The 12,591-nt window shown below is 36.8% G+C and overlaps 1 protein-coding gene across 1 annotated transcript in view; it reads left to right on the forward strand.

The window, feature by feature from the left end:
* The window catches only part of LOC135708429 (SEC14-like protein 2), a 50,493-nt gene that overhangs the window by 31,177 nt on the left and 6,725 nt on the right, over nt 1–12,591 (forward strand). The window contains exon 3 of the mRNA XM_065230532.1: nt 1,081–1,150. Within this exon, the coding sequence (XP_065086604.1) occupies nt 1,081–1,150 (70 nt within the window). The remainder of the gene's footprint in view (nt 1–1,080; nt 1,151–12,591) is intronic.

Below are 12,591 nucleotides of genomic sequence, written 5' to 3' on the forward strand. Positions count from 1 at the left end.
CCAGCCAGGTGATATATTTTTGTCTGGTACTGTATATGTAGAAGATAATATGCATGCGTCTAGGTATTAGACGTATGCCGTTTGCGCTTCCATCAGCACGATCGACAGTCATAGATGCATTATGCACTGCCAACGTCGTTGTCGTCGTCGTTGTCGTCGACGCCGGTAGTGAAGACCCGATCAATCTGTGTACCCCGCCTGCTGTATAATTATTTTCGACAGTAATGTGGGCTAATCTAACAATAATTATCAATTGCATGCTCGCCCAGTGAGGGACCCTGTGTAGGTCGAATTAACCCCAGTCCAGTAGGGTGAAAAGATCAGGGAGAAAATCGTTGCACACACACCTTCCTTCGGTGATCATCAGAGAAGATCTTGCACTTACAAATGCAACAACAGCAGCAGCGGTGCGATATTCTTAAGTGGGTGTATCATTCAGTGACTAATGAGCTGGGCAAATTTGTTGTTTCCTATCATTCTCTGTAATTTAATTGCCTACAGCTATCTAGTTACCGGTGATCACAGAGAGTGACAGTGCTCCACTCAAAGCATCACGTCATGATCGGGTACGATCCATCTGTGCTCGGCGCGAGAGGTGAAGTTCATGTTTCGCGGAAAAATATCAAATGCTCTCACGTGTTTTGTGTCACGCCGGCCGGTAGAGTCAATTAAAAAAACTCTCTCAAGCTCACGCTCAAGGTCATCCGTGCGGTCACTTTATCCGCGTTGGGCTAACAGATCCGTGTTATGTAACTGCAGCAAAAACTCCTTCGCCGCGCGCTGGCTACTATTTACTGAGGCACTGTGTAATTAGGCGCTTACCTGAACTAAGCGCTTGATATTGGACCAGTTATTCTATAACATAAGCTACTATGCTACTACCTATACCTATCTGGAGCTTAGTTCGTGTCCGGGAAATTAGTGCACTAGAATGTGTGTACGGATAGAGTAGTCTCTGCATATAAGGGCAACGTGTTTGCCATGCCGGCTTCATTGGCTTTGAGCTTAGATCAAGGACTGAAAGATTTCCTATTTTGGATAATTGACTAACAGTGCATTGTTTCTCTCTTGTCGTTACAGTTCCGCCGACAAGTGGCAGATGTGTTGAAACCCGAACATGACGACTACTACCTTCTACGATGGCTGCGAGGTAAGTTCAATTTGGTATGAAAATTTTAGCAATTGTTTATGGCGCATACTGTAGGTACATTGTCTATTTATTTTGTAACACGTTATCAGATTGCGATTTACAGTATCACTGGACACAACTCGCAATTAGCCCGGGAGATATTACTTGCGAAGGAACTACCGCACATATAGCTACTACGACATTCATATGAACTCTCCAAGTTAGCGGTGTTCACCAGTCGCAAGGACCTGGAATCGCCTTTGGATCAGGGGGGTTTTCTTCAGTGAGCGGTGTTCTCGAATGAGGATCGCTTTGAGAAGCTTCTGATTGTTCAGTCGTAAAAAGAGTGCCGTTTATTTCGAAATCCTTGAATTTTTATAGCATGATGTTACATTGGTTTACATTTGGGTTTTGCTATTAACTAATGTATAGGAAAGAGATAGAAACAGACGCCTGGGACAGAAGTGTTGACAAATATTGGAATTTGGTGTTTTACCCTTGCATCGATGCAGTTGTTTGGTGTTTTGTTTCTACTGTTTGGCTCTGCATATCAGATTGCGATTTACACTATCACTGGACACTGGACACAACTCACCTAGCACAACATGTACAGCCAGAACATGAAATAATCCTGAACAGTGATAGGTGGGTTATTCCGTGCATATCTTAATTTCACGCACTTGACAATTAATTTGATGTTTTTGATTTTCTAACTCCGTTATCTTAATATATTTTCCAATATTATTTCATTTTCGAAAATTATATGAACCTCGTCAATTGGCGTCATTAACAACATATATCTAGATAGAGCTGAAATTAGGGCGTAACAGCCTTTGTAAACAATGACTTGTCTCGTTGATTTCTCGCAATTCAAGGCACGCTTACAAAAACCATCATATCCATCGGGAAGGAGAAGTCTTCCTCTACTCGATGGTGATGTCGATATGCCAGGGAGAGCCATGGCTTCCGAGAAATCATCAAGAGAAGTAATTGTTTACAAAAGCTGTTACGCCCTTATACCTGCTCTATCTAGATATACAGTGTATCTCAAAATTGATCGTACACCCTAGAGGACAATTTTTTGAAACAGAGTGAATAGATATATTTTTTTTTGAATTGTGGCTGGTGGTTGAACAGATGTTTATTGATTTATAACTATAGTTTTAGTCTTTATTGAAAGAACCTGAATGAAGATAGATTTGTTTTAGTAAAACGCTCGATTTTTAGCTTTTGACCAAGTGTACAAATTTTAGTAAAATTAGTGGCATATGAATGATCTTTATTACGACTAAAAATGAGCAAAATTTCAAGAAGTTACAATCATTTTATTTAAAGAAAATAAGGCTTTTCAGGAAAAATGTGATTTTCTTAAATTGCTTTATCATTTTGTAAACTCAACCAAATATGCCCAATACTCAGCCAAAAATTCAGAGACATATATTTTTAACTTGTGATTTTAGAGCCGTTTTTCTTAAATTTAAGTACAGCTGTGCTGTCAATTTTGAGATTCACTGTGTATATTAAATAACTTCTTAATAAATGTTCAAGCTTCAAGTCAAATTTTTCTAAGTTTCAAACTTTTTTTTTTCAAGTTCTTCCATCCTTGAAATTTAGATAACTTGCATAAACAAAAAGTTTTCAAAGACGATTAGAGCCAACGCTATTGGGCTCCTTTGGTAATGAGCCCCAAATATTGGATAGCGAAGATCAGTACTGTTATGGTAAATTTAGAGCTGGCTACTCTCTGATTTTTCATATCTGCTTCGCCACCCGCCTTAAATCCTTCTGCCGATAATTGTTATAAAAGAATGTATAACACAATTCAGTTCCCAAGTAACCAAAAGTTCTAATAAAAGGCTATTTGTGGCTTAAGCAGCTTGGTTGAAGGTGGTCTATAGAATTCTAAGTAGCCTCATTTTTAAGTGGTTATAAGAACTTGAAAGTTCCGGTACCATAATTGAAGAGCATTCAAAGCAGCCTCTGGCGGAACTTGAACGGAACTTTTAGAAAATAAGTTAAAAAAGGTTTTTGTCCTCTACACCAATTCTATATTTAGTTCGCACTTTTATGTAAGTTATTTTAGTTTTTTTATTAACAAGAAGCTTTTATGAAAGTTATTTCAAAAGGCAGGTATTAATGTAAATTGATTTATCAGCATTAGTAGTAGAATTGGAGCTGTTTGAAGAATTAAACCCAGGCCTTCTACGTCATCTGAGATATATTAAAGTGGGATGTTGTCTCGCCTACTGTTGGATTTTTCAGTGCCAGCTGACTGACTTGAATACGAAACACAACACCTTGATGAATTTTAAATTGGTGTTTGCCCTCATGGTATTCCAACACACTTGTGGCGCAGTGGTTAGCAAGCGAAGATCGCACGGGTTCGAATCCAGGAAATTACCCTTTAATATTTTTTTTTTTTGGATAGAATGTTGATGCACTGCATAAATATAAGAATTATGATTTATGAAATATTTCATATTTACGTACATTAAATTTTGTTACTTTGTTACTTGTGCGGATTGCTTCATGTGGCTTGAATGTTCTGTCGGAACTTTATTTGAACTTTATGGAACTTGAAAGTTCTGTCGGAACTTTATTTAAACTTTATGGAACTTGAAAGTTCTGTCGGGACTCTATTCGAACTTGATGGAACTTGAAAGTTCTTTGGGAGCTTTATTTGAACTTTATGGAACTTGAAGGTTCTGTCGGAACTTTATTTGAACTTTATGGAACCTGGAAGTGATTTTAATTGTTGAATGCGGAACTTTTGGTTACTTGGGTTCACTCTTACTGACACTGTGATATGAATAAAACTTGTATGGAATCAGGTCGCCATAGAACTTAAACATAATTAACCACCAAAAACATAGATTGCCATTCATACTGATTGAAACTACAGCTGTTCAAACTAACGCATTGAAAACGTGTACCAATCAATTAGTTGAGCAATAGTTTGTTTATTTGAAAAACTCGAACAGCTGGTACAATTTGGATCTTTTGCGTCGTAAACGTAAGAGGGACAAATCGTACAAAAAGTCTTGTAGCTCAAATAGTGATAATCATTGGAATAGGTACACAATCATGCGTAATAAATATTTACAATCGATAATAAAACTCGTTGTGAATATGTCCAGAGGGAGATTGATCAGCATCAAAACAACAGCCAGGGTTGCTTCCACTCACTTGCCATAAAAAAATGTTTTTCGGAATTATGAGATCGTTAGATAATATAATGGTATGCTGTACTTGTACATAACTGGAAAAGGGTGTGAAGTATGTGTTTGACTCATAAAACTTGTAAATTTCACTTTCAGAGCATCACAATCAGCGATCTTATGATTCGTGAGCGTTCTCTCAGAATGAGCGTTCACGAATCGAAAAATTCCTGATTGTGGCGCACTGAAAGCAATATTGACAGTTTTTTTTGTGTCAAACACATACTTCACGACCTCTTCTTGTAACTTACAAGTAGTAATTATCATTATAACATCTAATCTAGATAAAAATTTCAAAAGGTCCTATCTGCATTGATCGATTCTCTTCCTCGACTTTCTCTTTCGTCAATAACTCAGCTGCAAAACCTTTCCCTGTTGTATTTGACGTTTTGGACGCTAGATAAGAACCTCCTTTATCAAACCATGTGGTAGAATTAGCGCGAAATCTGTTTGCATAGCAGTGGTTATGAAAAGAGAAAGTCGATTAAGAGAATCGACCAAAGCAGATAGGACCATTTGAAATGTTCATCGAGTAATGATTTAATAATTCTGAAAAACGTTTTTTTATAGCAAGTGAGTGGAAGTAACCCTGACAACAGCAAAGAGTTATGGAAAATTTGGAAAACTTTATTGAAACCTAGTAATTGCAAACCGCTGTCCATAACTTTTACATTAGAACAGTCAGAACAAGTAATTGTATCTAAGTTTAATGATTATTTTGTCGACAGGTTTTCATTGATTAATCAATCCATTGAATAGGTCGATGAACCTGACGAAATAAAGCAGCCAGTTAATATTAGTTGTAGATTTGAAGGTTTTCACTCAATTACATTAGATGAACTTGGAGTTATTTGCTTTTCATTAGGAAACTCGGCTGGAGGAGATGATGTTAATGCTAGAGCTATTCAAGATTGCTTTCATGTTGTTGGCCACATCTTGCTGGACCTTATTAATGAATCATTGCAGACTGGACATGTACCACAAATTTGAAACGAATCCTATTTAAAAAGTTGCTGGAACGATCAAAGCCGAAGAGTTTCGTCCCATCAACATGTTGCACACATTCAGCGTTGCCAGTATTCCAGATTTATCTGGATTTTCCAGATTTTTAGTCGTATTGCCAGATACACAGACATACCACGTATATTTCCAGATTTTTTAAATATGTTCCAGATTTTCCCAGATTTTTTAAAAATGTTGCTTTAAAAATATCACTGCAATTGATTTACCCTCTAATAAAAAAAAGTTAAACTTGCTACTTCAATTATTAAAGGCCATCAACGTTGGACATTATCGGAGTTTTAAGGTAATTCTGAAAATAGTTCACAATTAAGTGTGAGGAGAATTCTTTGTGAAATCAAAGGAGAATTTCAAGCTACTTCTGAGTAGAATTACATCTATATTTGTGGGCTTCGGGGTCGTTCGGCGTCACCCATCATTTAGGCGTATTGTGAGTGCCACGAAGTGAGGGTTCGATTTCCGCTCCAGCCGGTGCAAATGTTGGCAACCTGAAACTTTCCCTACTGGTCTAGTGGGTGTGGTGTGTTGTCCGTTGTCTAGTGTCAAATATTCAGTCTGCGCAACCTCTGGTTGAAGACGGCGTAAATTGTCTTGTCAACCATGATGACAATTGCATGGAGATTTTGTCAATAAAGGAAATACAATCCGGAAGAGAAATCATAGAAAATTCTTATGATGAAACTAAGGAGTATGCTGAAACCACAGACAAACAGACATAACACTCGCAAGTTGTTCGTCGAACACGCATTTAACGGTAAATTTAAAAGTGTTCTAGTTGGTAGTACCATAGTGGTAACTCTAAGACTAGTAGGTCCCGAAAAAACGAGCTCTACTTTTTGGCTCAGCTCTGGTACTATCTTCGGTCCCAAGCTAATAGATTCACCCCTCGAAACATAGGAAATTCCACTAACCCCTCATTTTATCAGTCAAACGCCACCTGTGACGCGCACAATAAATTCCCTTGCGTTTGACGTTTACACACTACCGCCACCTGTTCAGCTTACTGCCCATCACGGTACGCTCAACAGATGGCGGTAGTGTTTTAGTGACGATGTTTTATAGTGAAAAGTAGGCAATGTGTTATGTCTGTTTGTTTGTGCTGATACGAATCGTGAGAATAATTTCAAAGGAATTCTGTCCAATGTTTCTATGGAGATTAGCTTTAATAAAATTTTAATCGCAATTTCTGGGAGACTTTCAAAACCATTTTGGCAAAGTACTTGAGTACTTAGGTAATACTGAAAAGGATTTCAAAACAATTCTGACCTTACCTACAAAGCAGTTCAAAGGGAATTATTGGATAAGTCTGAGAAGACTGTGACGGTCATTCTGAAGAGTGTACCAAGGAAATTGTTAAGAATATTTTAAGAAATTCATAGAGAAAAATGGACACGAAATTGAGCCAATTCTCGGGAATTATTACCAGTTTGAAGGAGTTGTGGAATTGGAGAGTGATTTATAAGAGATTACAAGAGGTAATGCTAAGAACTCTTATAATGTTACTGGACAAGTTTAGATATTTTCAAGATTGTTTTAGGGGAATATAGAAAAGAAATATGAATTAGGAAATAGGAATTCTACGATGATTCGAATTGAACTAAAAAAAAGGCGAAGATATCATGTGAAGAGTTCCAAGTAAATTCAGACTATCAAAAAAATGATGATCTGGGACGCAGGAAAAATATGAATTCCGGAATTTATAATCATTGGAAGATCTTGAGACTTCAAAAATGAAGCTGTCAGACTTTCATTTTAGTAATATAATGAAATTATTCTCTGGCATAATTGTCATGCGAATAGTGGATTTACCCGTAGTTTAGGAAAACTGTGTGTGAGTTCCACGATGTTAGGCTTTGATTCCCACTTCAGTCCGGTGAATTTTGCTTCAAAATAAAATTGCCTACTGGTCTGCTGGGTTTTGTGTGTTGATGATGTCAAGAATTAAACTGTAAATCTGATCAACCTCAGAGTAATATTAGAACTAATAAAATCTTTAAATTCTGGTACTGCATCAAATAGTAAGGACTACATCGACTATTAGTTCAAAAAATCCATCCCATCAAATTTCCTTTTTTTTTTAACTCTTTATTTGTTCCAAATTCAAAATAAATTACATTTCATTTTAACCTAGGTGCTCCAGTTACTGCAGTAACGTACCAGCCTTAATTGTTATGATATATATCTAAGTGTTTTTACATTGTTCATGTCTTGGCAATTAAGTATTTTAAACAGGTTTTTTAACCTGCATGTCAGTATAACAATTGATATCTTAAAACTAAAAACTAAAACTAATCTTATCTAAGTATAAAGGGAATTAATCGTTGCAATTGAGGATTGCAACGACTTTTGCCTTTAATTATTAATTATTTTGTTGGACATTTGTGCTAAAGTCTCAACATTCGAAATTCTATGTACTTCGGTAGTACTGTACCAGGGAGGCAACTTCAAAATCATTTTCAGAATTTTGTTCTGAATCCTTTGAAGTGCTTTTTTCCTGGTAGTGCAGCAACTAGACCATATTGGCACAGCGTAAAGCATGACCGGTCTAAAAACTTGTTTAAATATTAGAAGTTTATTCGTCAGGCAAAGTTTGGATTTCCTGTTTATAAGAGGATACAAACATTTAATATATTTGTTACATTTGGCTTGAATGCCCTCAATGTGATCTTTAAAAGTTAATTTTTGGTCAAGATATTTCACTTGGTTTGACCAGGAAATTGGAACTCCGTTCATAGTGACTATGTGACTACTACTAGGTTTCAAAAACGAAGCTCTAGGCTTATGTGGAAATATTATAAGTTGAGTTTTGGAAGCGTTGGGAGAAATCTTCCATTTTTGTAAATAAGAAGAGAAAATATCTAAACTTTTCTGCAGTCTGCTGCAAATAACACGAAGGCTTCTTCCTTTAGCGGAAATGCCTGTGTCATCAGCGAACAAAGATTTGTGGCAACCCTGAGGCAAATCAGGGAGGTCCGAAGTGAAAATGTTATACATTATAGGCCCAAGAATGCTACCCTGAGGAACTCCTGCCCTAACAGGTAGTCGATTAGATTTGGAATTTTGATAATTTACTTGAAGAGTTCTGCCAGTTAAATAATTTTGAACTAATTTCATAATATAAAGTGGAAAATTAAACTTTTTCAATTTAGCAATCAAACCTTCATGCCAAACACTGTCGAATGCTTTTTCTATGTCTAGAAGAGCAACTCCAGTTGAGTGGCCTTCAGATTTGTTTGAACGAATTAAATTGTTAACTCTTAAGAGTTGATGAGTAGTTGAATGCCCATGGCGAAATCCAAACTGCTCATCTGCAAAAATTGAGTTCGTATTGATGTGAAGCATCATTCTATTCAAAATTATCTTTTCAAAAAGTTTACTTATTGAAGAAAGCAAACTTATTGGACGGTAGCTAGAAGCTTCAGCTGGATTTTTATCCGGCTTCAAAATTGGAACAACTTTTGCATTTTTCCATTTATCAGGAAAGTATGCCAAATGGAAACATATGTTAAATAATTTTACCAAGCAAGACAAGGTACTCTCTGGGAGTTTTTTGATGAGGATATAGAAAATTCCATCATCACCTGGAGCTTTCATATTTTGAAAATTTTTAGTTATAGACCTTACTTCGTCCAAATCAGTCCCCCAGGAATCATCAAAAATATTTTCCCGAGAGAAAATATTCAGAAAATCCCGAGCAACCTGATTCTCAATAGGACTAGTAAGACCCAAACTGAAATTATGGGAACTCTCGAATTGCTTAGCAAGTTTCTGAGCTTTTTCCAAATTTGTGATCAAAATTTTACCACCTTCTTTAAGCGCTGGAATTGGCTTTTGAGGTTTTTTCAAAATTTTTGTGAGTTTCCAAAAGGGTTTGGAACTCGGGTCTAATTTAGAAACATTATTTTCAAAAGTTTTGTTCCTCAGGGCAGAGAATCGCTTTTTAATTTGTTTTTGCAAATCCCGCCAGATAACTTTCATGGCAGGATCGCAAGTTCTTTGATATTGTCTCCTACGGACATTTTTAAGACGGATCAAGAGCTGAAGATCATCGTCTATTATAATTGAATCGAATTTAACCTCGCATTTTGGTACTGAGGCAGCTCTTGCTTCAACTATAGAAGTAGTCAGAGATTCAAGAGCATAATTAATTTCATCTTTGGTTTGCAAAGGAATGTTTGGATCGAAGTTATATTCCATAAATGTTCGATATTGCTCCCAATCAGCTCTATGGTAATTGAAAGTAGAGCTGTTGGGATTAGAAATTATTTCTTGGGATATTTCAAAAGTTACTGGAAGGTGATCAGAACCGAAGTCAGCATGGGTAACCAATTGGCTACAAAGTTGACATGAATCAGTTAAGACCAAATCAATAGTTGAGGGATTTCTTGCAGAAGAAAAGCATGTTGGGCTGTTTGGATATTGAATAGTGTAATAACCTGCAGAACAATCATCAAACAGAATATTACCATTGGAATTGCTTTGAGCATTATTCCATGAGCGGTGTTTTGCATTAAAATCACCAATAATGAAGAATTTAGACCTATGACGGGTAAGTTTCTGGAGGTCACCCTTGAGAAAATTCTTTTGCTGGCCTACGCATTGGAATGGCAAATAGGCAGCTATAAACGTAAGTTGTCCAAATTTTGTTTCAACAGAAACTCCCAAAGTTTCAAAAACTTTGGTTTCAAATGAAGAAAGAATTTTGTGTTTGATTCGTCTATGAATAATGATGGCAACGCCACCACAGGGTCCATCAAGACGATCATTTCTATAAATCAAGTAATTTGCGTCCTTCTTAACCTTATGGTCAGGTTTAAGGAACGTTTCAGTTATAACGGCAATATGCACGTTATGAACTCTCAAAAAATTAAATAGCTCGTCTTCATTATCTTTAAGAGATCGAGCATTCCAATTTAAAATGTTTAATGCTTTAAAATCCATTACTGAATTTTAAAGTCATGACAATATTATTAGCAAATTTTACTCCAGTTTGAATAGCATCAAACATGGAGTTAGATTTAAGCATATCAGAAATCATGTCAATTAATGAATTCTGTAAAAATTCCATTTTAGGAGCAGTAATGCTTCCTAAGTCAAAATTGTCAAAATTTCCGTTAGAACGTTGGTTAGTATTTTGATTTCTACCCGCTGCAATAGCAGCATAGGTAGCTCCATTAACTCGCTGAACATTGTTAGCAGCGAGGGGAGTAGGTACAGAAGAAGCAGGGGTGATATTTGTACCTACGGGTACGAATGTAGAATTTGTTCCTCGCTGACCGTTGTTAACAGCAGAGGAATTTGTACTTGGTCGGAAACGTGGAGCGTTTCCTACCTGACGGTTAGAACGAGATTGTAGGATCGCTTTGCGAGTCTTACATTCCCAAAAATTGGATTTGTGGTTTTCACCACAATTTGAACATTTAAATTTCTTAGGATCTTCCTTCACAGGACAGTCGTCCTTTGCGTGAGAGGAATCACCACAATTCATGCATTTAGCTGGCATGTAGCAATTTTTAGTTCCGTGACCCCATCCCTGGCACTTACGGCACTGGGTGAGGTTTTGGAAATTTCCTCCAGTCTTCCTGAAGTGTTCCCACTTCACTCGGACATGGAGCATAAGGCTAGCTTTTTCTAAGGCCTTAAGGTTGTTTAGTTCACTAGACTTGAAGTGAACTAAATAAAAATCATTAGAAATCCCGTTGCGCGAATCGCCAGGACGGGATTTCATTTTCATTTTGATTACTTGGAGTGGCACAACTCCAAGTAATTTTGCCAGTTCATCTTTGATCTGATCCAGGGATTCACCACTGGGCAGTCCTTTCATGACAACCTTGAACAAACGTTCAGTTTTGGTGTCGTAAGTAAAAAATTTGTGCTTCTTCTCAGTAAGATACTTGAGAAGACATTTAAATCCGTCCAAGGTTTCAGCCAATACACGGCATTCACCCCGACGTCCAATTTGTAGTGAAAACTTAACTTTCACGAAATTCAAAAGTTCCATGCGAAGAGCATGGAAATCGGTAGTGGTTATCACAATAGGGGGAATCTTTTCCTTCTTGGCATTAAGCCGGGAAAGTTTACTAGAATTTTTCTTGGATGATGGATCATTCTCATCATCCGTGAGCAAATCAAATTGATTACTCAAATTAATTTCATCAGAAGGGGGGTCAAGAGTTTGCCCCTTTCTTTTGCGTTTAGGCGCCATGGCGGCAGTAAATTTTTTTCCAAATCAACTTCCAAGCAGATTACTATAAGAATCTGAAGGATCGAAGAGGAATTTTCCAAATCGATATCCAAGAAGGATTACCTCGGGTAGGGTCCAAACAAGGATCGAAGAGGAATAAGAGTTGAACAAGGTAGAAAATTTTTACAGGTTGAGCACTGAAAAGTGCTGTTTAAATTTGTTGTAGCTTTAGGTAGTAGTAACACTTCCTTCAGCAAAAAGCAAATAGATCCGCACGGCAAGAGAGCACGATGCGGACTGATCATCAAATTTCCTTGATTGTTTGCTTCTCATTCTTGTTAAAAAAAGTTACAGTTTAAAAAAACAGTTCTAACCATATTTCTGCTATTTTTCACCCAAATTTAACTAATTTTTTGAAATGCTGCGTAATGTATATTTGAACTTTTTATGCACACCGTGTCAATACTTTTCAACATTTGGATGATTTTAGTAATGCTTACAAGTTATTTGCTTTATATAATTAATTAAAACATGTAATTTATAACCATTCTAGTACATTCCAGATGATCATACTGACCTATTTTTACGGGAGATTGGCACATCACTTTGATTTCAATAGCATTATGTTAAAAAGAGAATTTTTTGGAGCATTCCAGATTTTATATTTTACCTGGTCCAGATTTTTCTGAAAATGACCTGGCAACGCTGCGACACATTAGAGAAAATTCTAGAACTTGTTGTGAAAGCCCAGCTGTTGGAATTTTTGAATAACAACTCTTTATTGATAACCGGAATATTCAGGATATCGGGAAGGTCATTTTTGTGAAACTGCATTGAATTTGGTGTTAGCAAAGTGGAAAGACAACTTGGAGCGCAAAGATAAGACTGTTGTGGTTTGTTTGGAACTAAAACGCACTTTTGAAACAATTTCTAGGCCCTTATTGTTAAGTACAATCGCGCGCTTTGGAACTATGAGCTCTGCATATAGTAAGTTGCGGCTTACCTGCCAGCCTGTAGCTGGCACAATTTACGAGCAAGGG

This window comes from Ochlerotatus camptorhynchus, unplaced genomic scaffold (genome assembly GCF_037179485.1).
Source record: "Ochlerotatus camptorhynchus isolate MF236.1 unplaced genomic scaffold, CSIRO-AGI_Acam_v1.1 ptg000330l, whole genome shotgun sequence".
Taxonomy (NCBI): domain Eukaryota; kingdom Metazoa; phylum Arthropoda; class Insecta; order Diptera; family Culicidae; genus Ochlerotatus; species Ochlerotatus camptorhynchus.